Here is a 24,779-nt window from a genome sequence, read left to right as displayed (position 1 = left end):
TCCAACCATGGGAGGAGTAACCACAATCATTAAAACATAAAAGCTAAATAACTTTAAGAATTACTTGTTTAAAGCTACCTAAACTGGCATTTGAAGATATTACTGTATTTTTAGTCTCTTATTTGTAAAATTAAAAGATTAATAAGCTGGATCATCTAGAATTATCCATTACCTATTTAAAATCAACTTCTCTTTTATTTTTTAATTTTAAAAAAGATCTTATTTATTAATTGGAGAGAGAGAGAGAGAGAGAGAACACTTGATTGAGTGCACAGCAGGGTGAGGGGCAGAGGGAGAGGGGGAAGCAGGTGCCCCGCTGAGCAGGGAGCCCAATGTGGGGCTCCATTCCAGGACCCCGAGATCATCACCTGAGCCGAAGGCAGACACTTAACCAACTGGGCCACCCAGGTGCCCCTCAAATTCCCTTCTAAAAAGGGGATCCTGAAAAGCAGTTATATATTCCAAAGGCATCAGGGATTATGAATTACACTAAATACAATTTTAGAGTTTAATTAAACTAATGAGAAGCAAAGTTTTAAATGTCAAAAACACATTGTCCTTTCTGAAGACACCTGGGGGAAGAATATGGTGGTACAGTACCCGGGCTGCTGTGTGGTGCCTGCCCTCTCCAAAGTCACTCCAGACTCCTAGAGAGTGGTCAGTGGTGACCGAGTTGCACCAGCCAAGCTGGACAAAAAAAAGCAGAGAGCCAGATCCTCAGTCCTTAGAAAAGCAATGAAAACGGAGTAACAGAGAGCACTACATGTGTGGTCTCAGCATTTAAGGTTAAAGCGCATCTTGAGTTTGCTTTCTCCTTGAAAAGGGAAAGAAGGGGTTAGGAGGGAGGTGGCATTACTGCACAAGAGGAGGACAGGGCAGCAGGGGACGGGTTAGCGAGAGCGTCCCGGGCTTTACTTGGGGAAAGGGGCAGAGGAAGGCTGGCAGTAAGTTACCGAAATAGGCTCCCGGCTGCACCGATGGAGGCAGAGAGGCCTCAGTTGCCAGGCGCCCGACTCTGCCCAGGACTCTCGAGACACGAGCCGCGCGCCCGGGCGACAACCGTCTGCAGGGGCCAGGAGGCTCCGGACAGATGGACAGACAGCTGGTCTGGGCGCCTGCTCGTGCACCTGTGGGAAGCCGGAGGGTGAGGTCCGCTCACCTCGGGCACAGAAACTCCGTCAGGAGGAACCTCCACCTCCCACGCTCCGTGGCACACTGAATGTGTGGGGGAGGAGAGATGACGAACAGCATGAAAACATCATTAAACACAATCCAGAAAAAAAAAAAAAAAGGCAGCAGGAGGAAGGAAGATATGCAGGCACAGAGTCAAGCCTATTGTTCCCAGGGCTGGAGACACAGTCCGGGCCCTTTACTGAAGGTTCCAGAACAATAGTGGGCTGGGGGACTTCAGAGCTCAGCAGTATTGAAAACTCATCAGGCTGTCAGTACAACACTCTGCCACGTGCTCCTCTCAGTGTCGGAAACTGCTTTACTTCTCATCAAACAAGTTCTCATTCATAAACTATCAAAATTCAGACAAGGGTTTTAAAAACACTGCAAAGCTCTCTTCTTCGTAGGAGTTACCTTAATTCTGAAATAAAACTCATTCTTGATATACATTCTACCCTCAAAGACACCGAAAGTTCACGCCAGGTGCTCCCTGACAGGTGCGGTGCCATCTGCAAGTCCTCGCGTGGCTCCTGTGAGCCAGGCCCCAGGTCCAGCCCTGTTCACGTCCTTTGAGCATCACACACAAGACGAACACATCACATCTATTGTTTCCCTCTTTATAAAACAAAGGAAATGACCTGAATGGGGGGGTGGGGATTCTTAAGTTGGGTCCCTTGGAGAGGCTGTAGGAGGCCCGTGGATCCCCAGAAACTGCACGCAACACGTGGTGTGTGTGTGTGTGGAGAGCAGGGCTTTCCCAAGGTTCTCACAGTGCCTCTGGGTGTGAAAGGAGTGAGACCAACGCAGGCGAGCTCCTGGCTTCTGTAGAAGCACTGCTCATGCGGGGACTGGCCCCTGCAGGGGTGTGTCCTGACTCCCCGGCCCGCTGAGAGTGGGCAGGGGAGGCTGAGGCAGTCTGAACCCTCCTCAGACCTGGCGCTCCACCAGTGATTCCCTGTGTCCAGCAAGCCACAGAAAGATCACTTCTTACCAAGAGTCCCACGGTGTGGGAGTATTAACACTTCATGTTCCTATTACGTTACGTCAGTGCTGTAACAAAACTCAGTAATCCCATCAATCCAAGAAATTAGCACTTAGACCATTAGTATAAGAAGGCAAAAAATTATTCTTTTATATAATTTGCTATTTTGTTTGTATGTATGTATGTATGTATGTATTTATTTATTTAATTTGGTGCCAAAACCCAGGATGCTATTTTACTTTTAGAATGAAAATATAAAACGTCATTTCCAAATTCATGAACAGCCATGGAGGGCACTAGTCATTTCATTCCACTTAATGGAAAATTATTTCTGGCACTTCCATGGAAGAAATGCAGTCGCACTGGATACTTTGAAAATGATTTTAAAAAGGAACCAAGAAGCTCCTGACTTCATCTTTCCGACTAGGTCTTTCCCATGTGGTGGTCACAATAAGGACATTAAAGAAAATTAAGAATGAAAGTCTCAAATTCTTCAAGGGACTTAATTGTAGTTCACGTCCAGATTTTACTTTTCAAACAGTGAGAACATGTTATGTTAATAAACACTGTTTGCACCATCTCTTTTGTAAGGCACATGAATCTTTTTTGTGTTTAAAGCTAATTAAGATTTAAAAACTTAAAATCAGCAGAGTCCAAAAGAACAGACTAACACATTTTTAAGATACTACTCAACTATTCATTTTTAAATAAAATGATAATATATCCTAAGTACCTTTAAAATGATGATTTTTAGATTCACTTTTAGCAAAAATGGGTTTTAGAGACAGTAAAAGCCACCCAAAGTGCCCACGAGAAGTTACACCACTTAATCTCAGTAAGTTATACAACGGCAGTCGGTATTATTTCAAGCAATTTTCACCGCACTGTGATCAGCAGGAGAAAATTTATGGGGTTCTTCCTTGTGCAAAAAGGGTATAGGAACCTTTTATTTTTTATGAACTTAAAGAATGTGCAACATTAAAATATAACAACAAACCCCTGGGTGTGGAATCACAAGCTACAGTAAATGGTTGCCTCATGAGCAAGTTAATTATTGGCAGGTTTAAACAAGTTCTAATGGAAGCAGCAGCATTCTTGGAAGGATCACAGCTCAGAGTTTGCACAAGAACATCCACATCCACAACGACACCCTAAAGAAACTCACCACCGATCCTGTTCTTCCGACAACAGAGAACCACATTCTGATCTCAGGACTACAGCAACTTCTCCAACTGAGGAAAAAACAACTGTGTGCTTCCCTGGTTCTCAACAGCAACCCACACAGCTGGTCTTTCAGGACCCGGGTCGGCACAAGTCTGAGCTGGACGTCGGGACACTGTATGGCATTTATCAGCACGGACTGGAGCCAGTGCCACATTCAAGCTCTTACGTAACCAGTCAGCTCTGATTTTTGTTCATTTTGTACTTTATTAAACTTTAAAAAGAGCTAGAAAAATAAAGAGGGAATTGTTTGTATTTTAAAAATCCAAATTAAACAGGAAGCATCATATTGTCCCACAGATGAGTAAGAAGGAGCATACTAAACTTCCCCAAAAGCAATGTTTTAAAGAAGTAAACTGCACACACATACTGTTCCAAATCATCTGGATTTCATAAAACTGAACCGCAATGTGGAAGGGGCGTCAGGGAGCTTAACATCAAAACATCGTCCAGGCTCACAGCAGCTAGCCACACACTAATTAGGAAAAAAAAAAAAAAATCAAAAAAAAGACTGGGCCAGATACAAAGACCACAACAGCTTAAAGAGAAAACAAAATCCACAGACACAAGTAAGCGTTACTGAGGGTAAAGCCAGCCGGTGGGGCATCCAGGCTCCAGCAGCAATCAGGGAACAAGATGACAGACAGCACCGTGCGGCGCACACGCAAGATCTGCCCGGAGCTCAGGCATCCCACGGCATCAGACTGCCGAAGGACCTGAGCTGTGCCAGGGCAGGACGGAAGGGACAACTCCCAGTCTCCCAGTCATGCTGAAACCCTTCCCCACCCTTCGCCCCGGCACTGGCCTGCCTTGTGCTTCACATACATTCTTGAAATCTCCAAAATAAATCTGTTCTATTGTTATAATTTATGTAGACCCACGCTATGTATCAGCTACGGTGTTGTTTTAGCAAAAGTGTATAAATTAAAGGACTTCTTTTATTGCTGAACATTCCTTTCCTAATGACAAAGACATTACAAAGAAATTGGGGAAAAACAGGTTGTGTGAAGCAAGAGGATATACAAGGGAACTGCAAGATTCGGGTCTCATTTCAAGAATAGGCACCGACGCCCTGTTCATTCTTAAAGTGGCACACTGTCCAGTACTGACCATATTCTAGACCATATTCTGTGAGTTCCTTTCTCTGAGCATCTCTGGCTCTCACTCCCCGACTTCCATACCCATATACTCAACTGTCTGCTGCACAACATATCCACTTGCCTGGCTCCACAGGCATCCCAGATCTCAAATGCAGCATGTTCAAAACTGAACACCTGACTCTCTTGCTGCCCAAATCTCTCCCCTGCCCCCAGCCCTGCTTTCGTGGAAGCCACTTCCACATGCTCAACAGCTGAAGACAGAACCCTGGTACATTCTACTGTTTCTCTGTCACCCACTACAGCCAATTCATTGTTTGCATGGAAAATTACTATTCAACGAATATGGATTAGCACCTATGATGCATCAGAAACTGTTAACCCTTAGCAGTGAACAAGACAAAGTGCCTGACCCCAGTGAACGTGCTCTACCTGCCTCCAGCCAGTGGACCGCCCACCTCTGCTGCTGCTTCCCAGGCCGAGCCTCTACCACCTTCCACTGGTACCTAATAGCTTAATTACTATTGGTCCTTCTGTTGGTGCTTCTGAGCCCCTCAAACTTGCAGGCTCAAAGGACGAACAATAAACTTTCAAAACCTCACTCTGATCCCCTTACACTATGTGAACCCCTCCAATGGCTACTCCCTGACCTACAGTAAATGCACAACCCCGTCAAGATGTCAGGGACTCTTAGTTCCTCTGGGACACAGCCAAATGCCCTCACTGGCCACTGCCCTACGGCTGTGTTCCCGCTGAGGCCACACAAGCTCGTGGCCGCAGCAGAGGCCCCACGGCCCACAAAGCAGAGAATACTTGCCATCCAGCCCCTTGTAGGCAAAGTATGCCAACGCTGCTATGGGTGACAGGGACTCATGCCCTTTCTCCCAGATGCACCTCTGCCATGCTTCCTGTGCTCCAGATACCAGGCTGCGCCTTCGCCTGGCGCTCCTCTTCTGAAATTCTCTGCCCACCATCCTCCACCTGGCTAACACGCAGGCACCCTTGAAGTTTCAGCCTAAAAGGCATTTCCTCAGGAAGCCTTCACTGATCTCCCTTCTCCTGAGGCGTTTAGACATCCAACACGTATCCCTGAATAAATAATGACCTCTTGATGTCATTCACTCATTGGGATGTTCTTTGCCTCACCCCTCAAGTGATCAGGGTATTTACTGATAAAGATGTTCTCAGTGGGAGAAAGGGCACAAGAGCCAAGTATACACTCAAGTTGTATTAAATCCACTGGATAAACTGATAAATTAATCACCTTAACATCAAATCTGGAATCTCTTCAAGAAATGTGTATCATTACTTTTTTTTCTAGTATAACTTTATACTTTCCCTGTGGAAAGCATTTAAAAAGACCAGAAACAATAAGAGTGGAAATCCCAGAGATGTTGGCGAGAACGCTACCTTCCCAGCTTACCCTCACGGGGCCTACTGCGAGAGACAGAGAGAGAGTGCGACAGAGAGAGAGTACGAGAGAAAGAGAGGGAGAGCGCCCATGAAAGAAAGAGAGACAGAGAGCGAGAGGGGAGAGCACGCGTGCACAGGAGAGCAAGAGAAAAAGAGAGAGGGCGAGAGCAAGGGGTGTGCATGAGATGAGGGCAGAGACACACCAGGTGCTCCCTGCCTCGGGTTCTCAACTCTGAGGGGAGGCCTGTGGCAGGAGCCACGCAGAAGGGGGCAGGAAGGAGAGCACACTTTTTTCAAGAATCAGGCATCGGCTAGCCTGCCGCGGATGTGACAGGAGCTGTGCTCTCCACACCAGCTTCAGGTGGTAAAAAGGTGATCTTTACAATTTCTAACTCCCTGTGTTGTTCCTATTCCCCATGAAGCCCCAACTGTATCATCCTACATCCAAATTACAAATACTGGTATTTTCCAGTTTTTTCTTCAATCTCTTTTTTTAACATGTCAGTACACCAAAAGAAACCTGGAGACTGAAAGGCTAAGAAGTGAAAATTATACTCTATTTTCACACAACAGGCATTCAGTACTCTCTTAGAATAAATGTCACCCTAACAATTAGCTACTACTTTCACACTGAGTTTATTCTAGTATTAGTGAAACAACAAAGACCTCTATTTATTTATTTATCTATCTATCTATCTATCTATCTATCTATCTATTTATTTATTTATTTATTTATTTATGAGAGACAGAGAGAGAGAGAGGCAGAGACACAGGCAGAGGGAGAAGCAGGCTCCATGCACCGGGAGCCCGATGTGGGATTCGATCCCGGGTCTCCAGGATCGCGCCCTGGGCCAAAGGCAGGCGCCAAACCACTGCGCCACCCAGGGATCCCCAAAGACCTCCTCTTAAGACCACCATGTAGCCTGAAACTAAATCCTCCGTGTTTCCAACTTACGTGAGGCTAAGAGCAGTCAGTCACCACCGTGCTACCATGATTTCTGACCACAAGTTACAAATACTTCTGTGATAGATAGCAAGGATTTCAGAGTCATTTCCATTTTTATAGCAAAATACTTCCTCCTCATTACAGAAAGAACAGGGTCTTCCCCAAACTTCCCTGCAGGAAAGCATATACGAACAGAATACAGTCAGCAGAGGTGGGGGTGAAGAGCTAGTCGAGAGGACATGAGCACAGCTTTGTGGCCAGCACAGGGTGGGGGCGGGGGAGAAGGCCCCTAGACCAGCTGTCATCACTGGTCCTGGCTGAGCACCGCCATGTAGAGACCTCCTCACAGGCCTCAGTTGAGGTCCTGTCCTCCACACTCACTCACTGCTTTCTCACTCCTTCTCCTGCCCCAGTCTACAGGAAGATGGAGGGATGCCACCTGGCAGTAAGTGGACTCTCCCTACTGCCTGTCATTAGACCCTTAGCAGGAAGCAGTCCTGGGGGAGACCAGAGGCCTTTGGCCAGTGCCCTCCCTCCCCTGCTCACCCACGGGCACAGGTATGGGAATCAAGGCGTGACTGTAACTTCAGCCCATCACCTGGTTCTAACCGCCCACTGATACCTGGCTGCCTGGCAAGAACAGAGGCCTAAGGGGAGGGCAGGGATGCTCATGTGGGCCTCACTGGGTACACGCCTGTCCTTTACACATCACCAGGTGCTAGGGAAAGGATCAAAGACACTTACGTAAATCAGACTTGAATCTTCAGAAAATAGGTAGTTCTCTACTAAGAGAGAGCATAACTTTTTAAGCTAGAAAAGATGGAGGTGCTAATAAATGGTGGCCCTGCCACCCCAGAGGTTAGTACTTAATATTCCAACGAGTATTGGAAAGAAAATGTGTATATGAATACACACACACCAGAAAACATGCACGTTAGAGCTTTCCTGTATATCTTAGTACAGCCAGGTAATGTATCATCCGAGTATTTTTTTTCCCTAAAAATGAGCATCTGATTCAAATGGTAAACAGAAAATAGTCCATGTCTAATACCTTTCCATTCATATTTCCAAATGTTTTGAGTTGTAAATTATTAAATTAGGACAGTCTGAAAATACGGCCCATGTGCATGACCCTTGACAGATGTAAGGAACTCTGGACTATGAGCTGTACTACCAGGCTCTGGACCTACCCTCTTCTGGCCCATCTTGGGTGACCCCATGCTAGGCAACCCCCTTCCATCCACACCTACAAAGGCTCGCCTCGGCCAGCTGATTTCAGCTGGAATCACACCTATGGTCTCAGGTTCTTCTTTTCAACCTATACACCATGCCCTTTGCAGACACAGCTTCCTGAAATGTCCCTCCATCAAGTCCCTGTCATTTCTCTGTGGTGTCAATATACACTACAAACCCCTCACCTCTCGATCATGAGCTCCAGAATCACCAGAGCACCACATCCCTCAGTCCACTCCTGCCTCGCAGGACAGGTTTACAATTATGCAGACAGCCCTCAGCACAGCCCTGCTTTATGCCATCCCTGCTTGTTCCCAAGGACTTACACTAAGGACAGCTGGGGTGCACTTGGTTCACAATCCCCCCACAAAGAGCCTATGTGCAGCCCAGATGAAGGATGTGCTCTCCAGGCCCCTTGGAAGAGACCACCCGGACAGGGAGCCACAGTCTGCCTGGGTGACACATGCCCAGTGATGCCCATGTGCAGGAATACTTGAGAAGGGTGTCTAATGTCCCACCTCCGACCACGTGCGAGACCTCACTCCTGTTTCAAACTCAGGAATCTCCTTTCTCCCATGCCTGTCATGCCCCATCACATTCTGACTCTGCTCACTTCTCAGGAGCACCATCGACCAGAAGTCAAAGTTACACTCCCTGCAGCTCCCATTTCCAGAGCAGATGCCATCCTGCAGTTATGTGAGCCTGAGCACCTAGATACATTCGTGTGACACCCCCTCCCCCACAAACACAACTGCACGCACCACCTGTCCATGGGCAGTGAGGGGCTCCTGCACACTCAGCTCTGGCCCAATGCTGCTCAACATTCAGGAATGCAGTGACAGCCCTCACGTCACCAATTGCATCCTACCTTTGCTGCAACGATGCTAAGGCCCATCCCATTTTGCTTCTTAAGAGTCACAGTGATTATTTCAGGTTCTTTCCTCAGAGGCTGAGCCTGAAGGATGAAAACAAACGTTTACTTTATGGCTGAAATGAAGTATATCGAGGTTAGACAACTCATAAGTTGACCTGCTGATCACACTCACTGTGGTAAATGGCACAGACCATGGGGGAACAGGCAACTGAACAATAAAGAAGAACAAGTTGTACAGATACTGCTCATGGATTAACCCAGCAGAGGAAGTATCAATACTAAACTCAAGAGCTGTGAAGGTGAAACTAGTCATAAATGCTATCTAAATATTATTTGGAGAACTTAATACAAAACTACACTTCCATTACCATCAGGTTAGAAAAATCAACCACAAAAAATTAAAATCTTACTTTATTACCTTTCAAAATAAATTACTAGGTGTTTAAAGAAGAAATTTAAACTCCTTTTACACCATCTATGGGGAGGTCAGCAAAAGACAGTTGTAACCAAGATGATCCAACATCTCTGTCTCTTAGGAAAATGCAAGAGTTGCTGTATGTTAGACAACCCAACCGCAACAATCCCATGATGTGGGCAGTTCTACTCGAATCAGTGAGAAGCTGGTTCTTGAACTGATCCATAAACAAATAAACTGTCCACAAAGTTACATGTTATACACATGTCACTCCTCACACAAAGAATGAACAAAACAACAGAAAAGAATTACCAGTCATACACGTTAAGGGATAGTTTAATTAATCAAATACACATGTATGAAGGCACATGGCCAACAGGTGGTAATTATATATGTGGGTTGTTAATCTAGAACTAAGGTCAGTGAAAGAACATTTTAAGGAAATAAGATTAGATGACATTCCAATTTTTTTTTTCTTTTAGATTAAGACCTGAAAGCTCCCAAGGAATCTCTGATTACATGAAGAAAATGAAGAACCTGTGATCCCACCCAAGAAGGTACTCACTGTCCTATAAAATGTGGGAGTTGGGAACTGCTACCACTTGGGAAATCGCTAGTGAGGTCGAGAGAAGGTATGAGGGGCACATCCTGTGTCAGTGGCCACATGCAATCAGCTCTTTGGTGGGACAGTAGCTGTCAGCCAACTCAGCTGCTAGAGGTGGACAGTATACAGCTTCCAATCTAAAGCAGGCTACTAAGTCATGACTAATAATTATTTGGAATTTGATATAAAAAATACACATTACATGATTTTACATTAAGTATAATATTTGCATAATCTATGTTTTCTCAGAAATTAGATATGTAATAGAGATACACAGCTCTGACTACTGATTAGTATTTTAGGGTGGTACTAGGAAGTCTCCGAAGCTTTAGCAGATTTATGGCTGTTTCCATACACACACCACAATCTCTGCATCTTGGCCTAGGCACATCGGATATTCCACCCCTACTGGGAATCAGTGGACCAGCGAATAAATGGCCACATTGAATCACACATAATGCACTGACCCCCAACCCACAGGAACCTTGAAAGAAGTACTGGCACATGGGTTTGCTCCTCTGAACCCTTAAGTGGGTTCAAAATGAAAATGGCAATTATAGAATGATATTTAGATGAACTCAACAATGAAGTTCAAAAATGAAAAATTTCATTTGTTTTTTTTTCTTGATTGATATGTTAATGAGAAATATGCCAGTATATGCAGTACAAGACAATTGTGTCTGCTGTCACATTCTAGGGCACAAGAAAACATTCTTTGTTGTTTAAAACTCTCCATAGAAAGCAAAGCAGAATTTTCCATAAAATGTGTGAAGCTAGCAAACACTGAGACTGACTAGTCTTTCAAAAGATACAAAATAAAAAAAAACTAAAAAATTTTTTTAAAAAATTAAATAAAAATTTAAAAAATGAAAAAAAAAGATACAAAATATCAGCGACATGATACGTTTTAAAAAAAGGTAGAACCAGCTATAAGGAGAAAATATTTCTACCAATGAAAAACATTTTCTAATAAAATTTGTAAGACTATTTCATTAATATTTTCTTCAAAATATCTATTAACATTAAGGCTGGTATAGCTGTGGGTAGAAATATGCTTTATTTTTTAAAAATCCCATTTATTTATGGACACAAGTGTGTATATACATATATATATATATAGCCTGGAAAAAATATATATATAAATCATGGTTTCAGATTTTTAAAAATAAAATTGGTATTTAAAGATGATTTTAAAATATACTTATCACAACAATGCTCACTATAATCAAGGAACAGGTTTGCATTACATTTTCAAATCGTAAGGAACACAGGTCTGTGTTCCACCCATCACCCTCACAATACTTGCCAGCTCCGTGTTCTCACGCAGAAGATGGCACTCGTAATCTGCACCCTCAAAATATATTGTCCAAGTACCTGGTGAACGTGCATGAGGGATTAACCTGCAAAATCCTGAGGAGAAAACAAGCAAATGATGAAACTGAAAAGCATGTCAGCTACATCATCTTCAAGAAGGGAAGCAACATCACATATCAACTGCTCACTACCTCATGATGACCTGTGCCCTCCTTTCTCTACAACCCTTACTCCCTCTGAAAACTGAACTATCAGACACAATCACTGTTTGGGTCCAATGGAATTCAACACCAAGTGAAAAGGGAAATTGGTCTTCCCTCCTTTTTTGTTCCACAGCACATTCTTCCTTACTTCTATGAGAAATTACGGAATCACACTGTGAGTCCTCTCCTGCGGCCCAGGCTGTCCTCAACAACACCCAGGATGCTTTCCACAACGGGGACCGGCGACAACACGAGTACACACGGCCGTGCACCGTCCCACAGCACACTCAGCTCCATGGTTTCCAGGAAGACAGTATCTGCCCTGCAGGATGGGCTCCTTCTCGTGACTCTGTCCAGATTTCCTTACTTAGTCACTTACATTTCTCACAAATTTTAGAATTACTGTATAATGTTTTAAGGAGTATCTTTTGATATTCCCATCACGAACAAATGACATCTTTACAAAACCTAAGCTTTTCAATTAAAAATAGGTCATTCATGTAGTCAGATCTTATTCTATGTTACTCAGAAATTTCCTGACAAAGTCCTATCTCATAGGCCTTGCACAATTCTTAAATCTTCTCCAAAGCAGTCTATTACTAGAAGCTACCATTTACAAGGAGCACACTGCGTGCCCAACTCCACACCGCCTCAGCACGGCCTGTGGACCTGGGGCTGGGAGATGCCCCAGATGACGCCACCTGGCACTCCTGCACTCTCAGATTCCACCAGTAAGGAAAGCTCGCCCGTTATTTTGGGGCACCTATAAGGTTTTCTTTGCAGTAAGGGAAAATGGAGATGTCACAAGAGTACAGTTAAAGATATAAACTTATCTTTTTTTTAAAAAATCATTGTTTCAATCCATTTTCATTAAAACATAACCTACAACTTCTCTTTCCCCTGCTTGAGGGAATTGTAATTACCACAATTTTGAAATGAACACTTTCTATAATTTTTTTTTTCAGATGTCAGGGTTCCACAATGAGGCTGGATCCCACATGAAGCAGACATTTTCTGCTTTCTTAGCTGAAGGAATGCATCTCAGATCAGGTATGAGTCTGTGCTGGTTTTATAGCCTCCTCTCACACAATCATGTTATAGGACAAAACAAAAGGAATATAAACCGAGAGCACATAGTAGTTCTTTATTTGGCTTACAAAGAATTGAGCGTGAAGAATTAAAAACACTGATGTCATAAAAGAAAACACCGAGTTCTTTGTAAGTCTTGTAAAGGCATCTCTGTAATAGGCTGTGCTATCACCTGACACATATGGAATAAGGTGGGGATGCCAAGATCATGATGAAATATCACCTATGTCCTGAAATCAATCATCCAGGGGAGCCTCAGGGGAAGTCCCGAAGCAAACTCCACTGCCAAGGCAAGAGCTCACTCTTCCCATCTTGGCAAGCATCTCTGCTATGGCACACATCACAAAACCGACAGCTGTGTACACACCACAAATCACACACACGTATCTGAAAAATGCCAGTAAGTGAGCCTTCCCGTGTGCTCGTGCATAAGCCATCAGTGAAAAGTGCCGCCGCTGAGCACTCGATGCCCAGCAGCCCCATGCTAGGTGCTGAGGAGGGGAAGCCCGCCCGCCTGCCAGGACTCCAGCTCAACCCTAGAGAAGACACAGACGTGCACTTCAAGTGATGTCACAAAAACATCCTCAAAAAACACAGAATCACTTGTGGGACAAGTGGCTTAAGCGTCAGGAGGAGGCAGAGGTCTTGCAGACAAAGGGCTACATGATGGGGACTTGAGATGAATGCTAGGGGGCACATGGAGCAGTGGGATGGGGCTGCCAGCCTGTCTGCATCCGGGGGGCGAGGGGCCAAGCTGGGGCAGGAGAGCCAGCAGCGAGGCGCAGCCTTGGGCACCTGCCACCTGGGACCTCGGAGGGCAGGGAGTGCTGCTGCAGTAGCCCATCCATGGGTGTGCGAGGTCCCGGGAACACATGGCTGATGGCAGCGGGTCCGGGGGTGTGTTAAGTGGAACGCACACGGCGACCCATATCCCCGGGCTCAGTGAGGTGGTGGGGCAGCAGGAGACACACTCTGCTGGGATGGAGGGTGGCCCTGACAGGAGTCCTGGCCCACTCTGAGGACAGCACTGACTGCTCACAAGAGGCAGCATTCCTGGCAGGACTGCGGCCACACCTGCAGTAGACATCCAAACACCTTATCCTTTCATTACAAGGAGCAGCCTTCATAAAATGAGAATTCTGAAGAAATCTCTTTATTGTAGCATGTGCAAGAACCATTGAAATTAATAATCACGCTGACTAAATTTATATAGACGAACACAAAACCTTAACTTTGCAATTATCATTTTTGTTTAAACTAACTCCTGAATTTTGAATCTATTTCTCTATTCATCTGAGCTCAATGTTACAAACAAGTAGCAGACTGGGAGTGAAATGTGGTCTAATTTAAAAGTTTACGCTTCATATGGAAGTGTTGTATGTGGAGGGGAATGACAGAGATGAAAGAGAGAGAGAGAGAGAGAGAGAGAGAATCTCAAGCAGATTCCCCACTGAGTGCAGAGCCTGACATAGGGCTCATCCCACCACCTGAGAGCACAACCTGAGCCAAAACCAAGAACTGGATGCTTAACCAACTGAGCACCCCTGGGCACCCTAGAAGTGTGATATTTTTATCAACACATAGCCAACAGTAATATGTAAAGAGACACAGGATCAAACAGAGAAAGCTGGCTGCCCTTAGACACGATGAGCTGGAGTCTGGCCCACAAGCATGCAGTAGGTGACAGTGGCAGCAGTGCCGACTCAGAGACCAGCTCTGTGCCAGAGGTGTAAGGGCTCCATAGGCTGCGTGCCCGAGCCTCACAACGATCCCAGGAGGTACACGCTATCCACCTGCCCATTTTGTAGATGGCACGTCACAGGAGTCAGAGTGGGGGTTGGAACTAAGACGGTCTGATCCTCCTGACAGCTCTGCTGGTAGCAACACACAGTGACAATACAGTTCTAGCAGATGAGCCAAGCCACCAGAACAAAGTGGGGAGCAACTCCTATGAGCCTGGGCAGAACTGTGGCTGTGACAGCTGGTGAGCGCACCAAGTACCCATGGAAGGGTCATAGCACATCCACAAGAACTTTGTGGCTGGATATCTGACTGCCCCCACCTCCCCATCACACGCTATGTCCAGATCCTGGAACACTGCTTTCTCCAGAAGCACATGGTGTGGGCTCGACCCAAGCGCACTGCCCCACAAACACACAGAACTGCTAAAATGCTCAACCCGGGTCATAGCCTAGACTCTACGTACAGTAAATGATACTCACCTCTCTGGCACAAAGGGTCTAAAAATTCTTGTAAACCATTTGGAATGTTCCTGACAACATCACAAGAATAGCCGTCTTCTGGCAAAAGAAAAGGCAACTGCAGATCGGGGTCCTCTTCCAGCTGCACCTCCCGGCCATCACTGCGCGCCAGCTCGTCAGCCGTGTTTTCAGCCACAGCCACCACATTCTCTATCAGGTCCTGGTCAGAGTACAAGAGTACACTGACATCATAAACACGCTATCTGACTGGCACACAGACTTCCTCGTGTGCAGTGAGGCCACACACGCACACAAGGGCCACAGAGGGAGAACACTTTTCTCAGTATGTTTAAAACCAGCTTGCAAATCAATGGATCAGAGAAGTACATACTGTTAACATACAAACCGAGAGAGTAATAATTAATCACAAGTCCTCTTTAGCCTTAAAAGAGAAATTATTCAGTCACAACAAAATGGTTTTCCCTTTTCAATGGTAGTCCTTTTTGTTCCTGTGCAATTTTTTAACATGTAGTTGCTAATAATCCTATTTTTATAGAATTTTTAATGACAGAAAAAGCTCACACAACGTTAAATGTAAAACAATCAGGACAAAAGAATCGATTCTCAGCCAATCCAGGGGAAAATTCACCAACCTGACCTGTACAGCCTGATGATGTGAACACAGCACCTCAACTCCCCCAGCAGTTCCAGGAACGGCAGCTTCATGGGGGAGAAGCAGCCCCTCACTACCCTGTCTCTCGTCCCAAGGTCAGCTTCCTGGGCCTCTACCGCCACAGATCCCTTGTGCCTGCTCTTGAAACCCACACTGATGGAAGCCAATTGCATCTCTCTGTATCTGACTTTTGTGCAGATGGCGCAGTGCATTTCATCTGCAGTGCAAATTCACCCCTTGTTGCCACTGTGACAGGACCATCGATAGATACACTGTTGTGTCGGTCAGTGTTTGCGGATTTCTGATCCTGGGTGACTCTGTACACCTCCTTTGTTGGCATAAAGTTAATATTAGAAGTTGCCCCATCCCCCTGATGATCTTCCCTTATCAGGGCTCCTGCGTAGAGCAGCTTTTATCCCTGTGACAAGTGCTTGCAGCCTTTCTCACTCTGTGAATAGGAGCTATAGTACACATTGTGGGCAGGCTGCTCACCCTCTACTCCTCCTCTTGAGAGGCATGAATGCCAAACCTTGATTCCTAGCAGTCTGATGCCTCTGCGTGGGTTGGAGAGGCCCTCTTGCTGCGCAGCATGCTGTCGGCAGCATAAGAGGACGTGAGGTGGATGTGAGGGGACACTCTGTGCCTGCAATACAAGGATGCCTATGGCTGTAGCAAGAGCTCTTGGGCCTCTGACTCTCAAGTAGCACCAGGGTAACTTCTTAACTTCCTCTCCCCCAGTCCTTCCAATGATTTTCCAAGAACCTAATTCCCTGAATTCAATCCTTTTCTATTTAAAATGCTTGTATTTTCTACTTCTTGTACTAAACCCTAACTCAAATACCAACAAAATACGATCTTACAAGATGATTAAGGAACTTTATTAAAGAAATAAAGTAATTATTATAAACACTCCCCCCCAACTGCTTTTTTAAATTAAATTTCCCTATGCAAACATGTCTCACGCTGTGTGGCTAATGTGCTGTCATTCACTCACCGTGGGAATAAAAGGCTCATCAGGTGCACAGTGGTAATTCTGTAACAAGGCTTGAAGTTGCAGTGAATTTAACTTAAAGCAGGTACTGTTTATATTTGGAATGTCATCAGGTGCGTATTTATCCATTGTAAGCAAAGTGGTTGCCTGTTTAAAAGAATAAATAACAGGAGATATGATTCAAAAGTGTTTTATAAGCATTCCCCTTAATGTAACACTTAAAACTGTAATAACTTGCTCATTTGATTTTGAAATCCAGAATCTTTTTTAGGGAAACACACTTCCATTCACATGGAATTGAACTGAAAACCCGTCGTCTAGTAAAGGTTTACAGATGGCTTCTTAATTTTATTAAAATATGTACGTACTTATATTTTACTAATATAAAATATAAATAAAATTCAATTACTTATGTTCATAAATCATTTAAAAGAATTCTCTCAGTAACTGTAAACATTTACAAGGCCATTTGATCACCAATTACTGGAGTCTAAGGAAAGTTTCATTGGAATGACTTTTTACAGCCACCTAATGTGATCCAAGGAGGAAGTGCCCTCCTTCTATACTAACTTTAAAAGAGATTAAGAAACTGAAAAAAAACCCCACAAAATTATATACTGTAATAATAATCACAAAAACCCGCAGTAACTTTTGAGGCTTCTGACCCTCACTTCCTTGATTGTAAAACCCATCTCTAGTCCAGGGCTCCGTAGGGACACCCGGAGAACTGGCCAAGCTCTTAGCATGCAGCTGTGACACTCCTCTGCCCCCTTCTCCATCTCCTGCTCCCGTCCTCTGGGATGTGAGGACCACTCAGTGCTTCGCCCTTTCTCTTCTGTGCATCCCCTACAGGTTTCTGCTTTGTGGTCACCTGGCTCCGTAGGCTAAAGAGCAAATTATTATCCAGTTTGAAACTGGAATCCATCCATCCAGTATGGAGATTCACAAAATACACCCACTGGTCTCAGGATATTTATTCTACTGATTACCACTTGTTATGGTTGAACTGTGTTCCCTAAAATTCATACACTGAAGCCCTAACCCCGTATACCCCAGAATGTGACCTTCTTTGGAGAAAGGGTCCTGACGGAAGCAAGGACAGCAGGTCTAACAGGACTTGTATTGTATAAACAGTGGACATGTGGGGAGACACATGCGCACAGGGAGACCGCCCTGTGAAAACAGAGGCAGAGAACCCCCCTTCCACTTTGGCCTTGGCCTTCTGGCTTCCTGAACCGTGAGACAGTGTCTGTCGTTTAAGCCTTGAGCTGGTGAACGGTCACGGCGACCAGGCATACCAACACACCATCATTTCTTTCCCCATACACGTGGGAAACCCCAGAGGGGGTACTGATGTTCTCCTGATGAACCCACATTCTGACCCACGACAGGGTGAGAGGCACTGGTGACAAAGCCCATGAACCGTGGGGAGGGGAGAATCGGCACAGCCCACCTGCACGATCCTGCTGAGGTGACAGTCCGCTGCCAGCTCCAGCCCCTGCTTCTCTGCCCAAGCTTCCACGTGTCCCAGCTGCTGGCGAATAATCGCCCCCCAGTAGTGGGAGCACAGTCCCGACTCAGGGTCGGTCACCAATCTGTTGAAGAGCCACATGTTGATAAAGTGGAAGAGCTGAGAGAAGAGCTGGATGGTCAGGGCAGCATTGACTCTGCAGCGCCGCAGCAAAGACATGGCTCCCGTGAGCGTGTGCAAAACATCATCTGTTCAGAGACGCGGAATGAAACAAGAGTCTTTTGAACGAATGGTGAATTCAGAAAACGGCAGTTATGGTCAGGCCTACTCAGTCACTCCTGAGATTCCAGTCTCTCCAGACAGGAGACAGTGGTGAGGTCTGAAACCACACACAGAAGTGAACTATGCATAGCACAGCTCGCCCCAGGAGATTTTCCGAAAAGGCATGACAACACACCAGAACCAGAGCTATTCTTAAAACAAAACAGATGGCCGTTACTATTTATTAAATAATGCCCAATCCAATAGGTTATCTCATTTATTTTGAAAATATCTCCTCCTTATGCATATTAAATATTAATATGAAGTTAAACAGGAAGGAGGGAAGAAGGAGAGTGGAGAGAGAGGGTGAGGAGAGAGGGAGAGTAGGAGGAGAAAAAGAGCCTCCTGACCTATTTTTGGTCTCTGTAGGCTGTTCTCCTCGGGGTCATCCAGGAAGGCTGGCATGTAATTATTCAGTTCTGATTGAAGACAATGAACCAGATATCTGAAAATACGTAAGCACTTTTAATAACGTCAGCAAGACACACCACTATCAGCAGACATGACATCACGAGTGAAATAGTTCATACTATTTAGAAATATTTTCCATTTACAATACAACAGTCTTACTCTCAGGATTCTTGAAACATGGCTCAATAAATTCAATTTCTTAAGTCAACCCATTTGGCAAATAGTCATGATTCTTGGTACTCATCTTCGATCAGGGTAAATAAAAACCTTTAAAGAAAATCTCTACAGAATAGAGTAATCTCCAAGAACGTGATCCTTACTTAAACGCCATCTGAACCAAGTGTGCTAAAACGTCCTGGGCGTCCAGTGTGATTCGACTAAGATCTCGGTCCTGCTTAATGAAGTTGAGCAGCTCAGATGCATTGGCCATCCAGAAGGCAAGGGCCCCTGCAATATTCTTCTGTTTCTGTAGACAGAACACATTCCCATAAGCAACCCCAAGACAAACAAAAAGAATGCAAATAAAAAAGGAATGCTCTTGAAAAGCTGCTGGAGATAGACCAGTGCCTTCCCACTGTCACCAGGGTATTTACCACAGATACCAGATATTTGCAAAGGAATTTGGATACGTTCACAGCAATGGAACTGACAACGTCTTCTTAGGATTCATGTATGGACACATGGATCCAGTCAGCCACCAGGTATGGCATCAGTGTATAAAACAGAGATTCCAAACCCTCCGACGCCCAATTGGAGATCGTGCATTATCTGGTAATCTGTGAAGTACACACGCGTCTATCCACGGTTACCCACAGCCACCCTGATACGCGGGCCGCTGGCTCGGACGCCGAGCAACTCGGTATCAAGTACTGATCTATCGCATCATCTCCCGACCACATGTGCAGGCCAGGCAACTTCAGATGAGATCCAAAGAATAGGAACCAAGGATAAACAAGAGAGGAGAAACAGAACTTTCGTCAATTCATATCCACACTCAAGTGCATGAAGCAGAAATTATGAAATGCTGGTAAAGGTTGCACAGTCAAGGAAGGATTTAGTACTGCAATGTTTCAGTTGCTGAATGAGTGTTATGAACCGTCCAGTCCGCTTGCTGGGGTATTGTGTTTTGACATGGAAGCAGCGCGAGAAACTCAGCTAAGCCGACACAGCCAGGACCAGTTCCCAGCAGCACGTCCTACCTGATCAACCTGGTCTACTTCCTGGAGAAAAACAGACGGAGGGAAATCAAGCAGAACGAGAGAAAGAAACTTGTAAACAATCATGATAGTTCAAAAAAATCAAAACACTACTATGAAGGTACGACATGAAGGTACGACATTTGGTTACTTCCCAATTACATGTTCATTCCTGGCCCTGAGGCACGTGCCCGAAGGGGCCAGTTCTACGTTCTGAGTGCTGGCGCGGTAAGGGATGGGACCCCTAGGGCTCTTAGGAAGAGACGGGACAATGGACACAGGAACGCACGGATCTCTTGGGAAGGCCTAGACGCAAAGGACTTCTTAAGGTCTTTTCAGGACACCATGTGTCTGACTACTTAAGGGTACGTTAAGAGGAGTGTCTATCCCCGGGTTTAACGGGATGAAAGAGACAGTAAAGACCAACAGAAACCATAAAAAATAAAAGTCAAAAATTTTAAAATGTACAAAAAAAAAAGACATAACTGTACTAAAACAGAGTAAATTGGCTTCTGAAAGTAGGTTTTTACAAATTAAAGCATTCATTACTACAGTTCTTTCCTAAAAACTTTAATATTCCCCAATCACATACTAAGTAAGGCTACATCTGAAGTTTAAAAGACCTATTTCGATAATGATCATCTCATTTACTAGTTCAAATTCAGGCAGAAAAAGTCTATCAACAGTAGTCTGAGGACAGGAATTTCACAATTTGAAACTGGCTTTAGAAATGCAAACACGATGGAAAACAGACGGTGGCTCTGAGCTAAAAGGAAATCCTTGTTTCTTTATAAATTAGTAAAAGAGGAATACAAACTGGGATCCAAATAAAGTGACAATCCTTTTTCGCTGTTTCCTCATTTGGGTATAAGAATCATAAGCCCATTAGATTCATATGCTAACCCCTCCCACATAAAAGAAACAGTTCTTGAAAAATTTGGCCTTTTAAATCAACAGACTAGTTTGCTCAAACTATCCTCACAGGAGAAAAACAACCAAATCATCTAATTATGTTGCTTAACAATGATACATGACTAGGGTTTAAATTCCGTGGCTGAATAATAGCACTGATAAGAGGTTTAGAAAAACTTTGAAAAAAGTCTTAAATTTGCTTTTAAGGACATAAGATTAAACCTTCAAATTATCTGTGAGTTTGGAAAACTGCTATGCCAATTTTACCAACCACAGATGAAGAGTACTTAAAAAGAAACGAACCATTCTACAAAGAGAATACCCTTCCCTCCTTAAACTTTCAACATAGTTTTATTAAAGAATCTGAACATTTCATCATAATTGAGAAATGTCATGATGTCCATCACACCTATAAAAGTGCTACCAAAAAACCCAGGTAATTACTACTGACATCATACACTCAATATAAAAGAGCAAATGCCCTTCTAACCATGGAAAAACTCTAAGAAGGTGGTTGCAAGGGTCCGGGGGAAGGGATTATGAGGACAGACTGCTCAATGGGCACAGGGTTTTACTGTGGAGTGATGGAAATGTTCTGGAACAAGAAGTGGTAGCTGCATAACAGTGTCAATGTACGGAATGCTTACTGAATTAGTCATTCTAAAATGGTTAATTTTACGTTAATGTGAAATTCACCTCAACAAATTATTTTTTTTGATTCTACAAAAACCCACAAGTCTCAATACATTGAGACCATTGCAAATTTTAAGGACCTTTACCATGATCATTATTACATTACACATACAGTACCTTCCCTTACTTCTAACATTTGTAGGAAGAACAGAAAAAAGTTCACATTTCTTTTCAACTTGTAAAGCTATGCAATTGTCAATGCTATTTATAGAATTTTCATTTCAGAAAAGACTCTTCAGGTAAAGTCACACATGTAACCAATGGGAAACACTGAGCCAACTGGCTTCACTGGTGTCAGACAACAGGCACACTTACTGACTGGCTCTGCAGGCGGAGGCTTACCTGAATCACCCCCTCCATCATGCTCACCATCTTGTTGACTATTGCAATCACTTTGTGAGTGCGCTCTGTAGGGCTGACGTCGGGTCTGTACTGGCTTGACAATACATACCGACATGCCATATATAATACATATGTAGGTGACAACTTAAAATGGACTGTAGAGCTATTAGTATAGTTTATAATGGCAGATAAAAATGAATCTTCAGCTGTGAAAAGATTTCAAAAAAGAAGAAAAAGAAAAAAAAGAACAAAAAAAAACCATGAAAATCAGATGGAGGAAAATGGAACAAGAAATAATTCACTAACAATGGAATCTGAAATTACTCACAACTTTCCCTGAATTCAATGCTTGCAGGCAGTATCAGCTCAGGCCCAGGAGCATCCTGAGTTCTGGAAGAAGAAAGTGGCCATCTCTTAAAATCAGGTCACGTGGCTAAGAATATCACTAACAATCTATGCAGATTTCGGCAACTATTATTACAGTCTCCATACAGTTCTTCCAAATAATACATGGCCCAGTAACTCGTGTTCACGTGGAAACTACTCAACTATTCAAATGAGCATACTGGGGGCGAGCATATCCCTACTCTTCACAGAGGTCAGTTCTTTGAAGGATCTGCTTTCATCATGAGAACTGATCTGACCACAATTCTCTATTATTCATGAAGATTTCATGCAGAGTAGGGCAACCAGGCTGTCATGCACCTGCTATGGCAATGGCTCAAGTCACAATGAAAAGCCACTGCCAGGACACACAAGAAAAACTAAACCACAGTGAGCCTGACACTTAGTGCTCATACATGGAGGAGAACCAGTTCCTACGAACCAGACCCTGCCCTGGCTTCTGATGAAGCTCAGAGCAGATGATCACTCACTCCATATTAGCATTTTATGATGCTCACAGGGAAGCACGCTTTAAAAAGAAGACATCCTACTCACAATTTTTCCCAAAGTCGTATCAATTCATTATTTAGCCTGACTCTACAAAAATAAGGGGCTGCTGAGAAATATAAACCAAGAGCAACTATGATTTGGAACACTTCTAAGAATTAGCACTGTCCTCATGTTTATATATATTCAGGTATTCTGGATCAAAGTACTTCAAACATTAGGTATGTTTCTGTTTCTATCAAAGAGTTCTCCAAATAGTGGATCACCCTGCTCTCACTGGTAGGACAAAGGTTCACTGTTCCAAACATATACATATGTAGGTATGTGTCCACCAGGGCACAACATAAAATACGATCCTGTGTTGTATACTATGGTCAAACAACAGCTGAAGCCTTTAGTAAAGCATGGGATTTCTAAAACGCGCAGGATAAAGAATTATAAATCCAGTTTAGATCTCCTTACCTTGGATTTATACTATTATCGATGGATGGTGTTCAGCTGAACTACTATTTCATGTAGACAGGTGCTTAGAATTTCAAGCAATTTAATCATCACTCTGAGTTTGCTACTAGCTATGTTTTATATATAAAATATATGTAAGTCACCCCTCACTCCTAACAAATTGGCAAGTGATTAGGTTCCTTAAGAGTTTAAATCTTTACCATTTTAGTTCAGCTCCAACAGAGGACCAGGAAAGTTTTCCAAAAATCTGTCCTCAAAAAGATGAAGAAAATCAAAACTGACAGCAAAAGTAAAGAAACATGTGTTGTGCCTTCCCACAAACTTAACTGGAAAGCAAAGAGCAGGCCTTGATGATTTACACGGGAATGAAAGCGACTATTGAGGTAATTATCAGCTCAGAGGAACACGGAGCTCAGTGTTCACAGAGAGCTTCAGATCTGGAGGAAGGGACAGTCAACACCTCCGTCGGTGTTTCTGAATGTGTTCGTGATTGAAATGATCGTCATTTTCAACAGGAACACTGAGGTCTACTGATTCTGGACAAATGATGGCGAACCTGCCAAACCTTTGTGTTTGGAGTCACTGGGACAACCGCTCACTCCCTAAGCTGGCTCCTATAACTACTTGTTCAAGAAAGGAGATGAGAGGGAGAAGAGCCCATCATGGCCGCAGACCAGTCATTGGTTCCCAGCAGCAATGCTCCCTCCCACCAGTCCGCCTCCCCAGGCAGTGACTGAGTAGCAAGGAGGAACACAGCAAGGCACCTCAAGCTGTTGTAACTGCCAGAAGGAAAAACAAAAGTCTTCTCATCAAATTATAGGCTTCAATGTCTCTTAGTCAATGATTGAATAATTTGGATTTAACAATTTAGGTATGAAAAAGCTCTTATAAACAATAGAATTTAAATGTCCAATTATGTAACATATCTCTCTTAACTGCTGTATTTATAGACATCTAAAATTGCAGATAAGCAGTTATTTTCAATTTAGTATCTATGCAATAAACTGGATGAACCATACCAATCATCTGTTTCACCAATTTAACACATCTGGAAAAATAAAAAATCTCACCAAAAAAATTAAAAAGTGTATCAAGTGATAACTTAAGGTACTCCATTACTAAAAACGATTGTTTTCCTTGACTTAAATCAGTATTTTAAACATGTCTATTAAAACAACTTTGATTTTTATGAATAAATGAATTAAGCATTGCTTATACCCACAATGTCTATGTGAGAAACACAGACTGAAACAGAACAACCATCTGTTGCTATCACTGCTATAGTATCAAGAAGGTAGGACATTGCTACAATTCCAGTAACACCTTTAGTACAATCTTCATTCACAGGATACAGTCAATTCTAACATACAGTGAACCATCGGATGGCTACCTGACCCTGTACTAACATACTACATTACTTATCAACTATTTATATATACTCATTAATTTTGCTTGACCTAAAAGAATTACCCTAATCAGCTTCTTTCATCTCCCCCATTTCTTGATTTATTCACTTGTTTAAGAGCTATGATACCTTCCTCTCGATCACCTTTTAACAGAGGCACTCCCTTTTGATACCAGTTTACCATTTAGAATATCTTATTCTAGAACATACCACCAAAAACAAGTACGGACTGAGAAAGTAGACTTACTA

At 43.7% G+C, this 24,779-nt stretch overlaps 1 protein-coding gene across 17 annotated transcripts in view; it reads right to left on the bottom strand.

Moving 5' to 3' along the window:
• Nucleotides 1–24,779, bottom strand: part of AFDN (afadin, adherens junction formation factor) — a 137,527-nt gene that overhangs the window by 32,132 nt on the left and 80,616 nt on the right. For 12 of the 17 annotated variants that reach the window (XM_041745343.1, XM_041745325.1, XM_041745329.1 and 9 more), the window contains 10 exons: nucleotides 22,101–22,162; nucleotides 21,773–21,978; nucleotides 19,829–19,849; nucleotides 18,950–19,095; nucleotides 18,569–18,663; nucleotides 17,880–18,145; nucleotides 16,430–16,573; nucleotides 14,784–14,982; nucleotides 11,262–11,365; nucleotides 8,931–9,017 (listed from right to left, as the gene is read on the bottom strand). In XM_041745343.1, coding sequence (XP_041601277.1) covers nucleotides 8,931–9,017; nucleotides 11,262–11,365; nucleotides 14,784–14,982; nucleotides 16,430–16,573; nucleotides 17,880–18,145; nucleotides 18,569–18,663; nucleotides 18,950–19,095; nucleotides 19,829–19,849; nucleotides 21,773–21,978; nucleotides 22,101–22,162 — 1,330 coding nt within the window. The remainder of the gene's footprint in view (nucleotides 1–8,930; nucleotides 9,018–11,261; nucleotides 11,366–14,783; nucleotides 14,983–16,429; nucleotides 16,574–17,879; nucleotides 18,146–18,568; nucleotides 18,664–18,949; nucleotides 19,096–19,828; nucleotides 19,850–21,772; nucleotides 21,979–22,100; nucleotides 22,163–24,779) is intronic. The other 5 variants (XM_041745332.1, XM_041745340.1, XM_041745339.1 and 2 more) reach the window with 1 other exon arrangement.

Source organism: Vulpes lagopus, chromosome 2, assembly GCF_018345385.1.
Source record: "Vulpes lagopus strain Blue_001 chromosome 2, ASM1834538v1, whole genome shotgun sequence".
Classification (NCBI taxonomy): domain Eukaryota; kingdom Metazoa; phylum Chordata; class Mammalia; order Carnivora; family Canidae; genus Vulpes; species Vulpes lagopus.
Note: the sequence above shows the minus strand (reverse complement) of the source record. Positions and strands in the feature narration are given on the sequence as shown.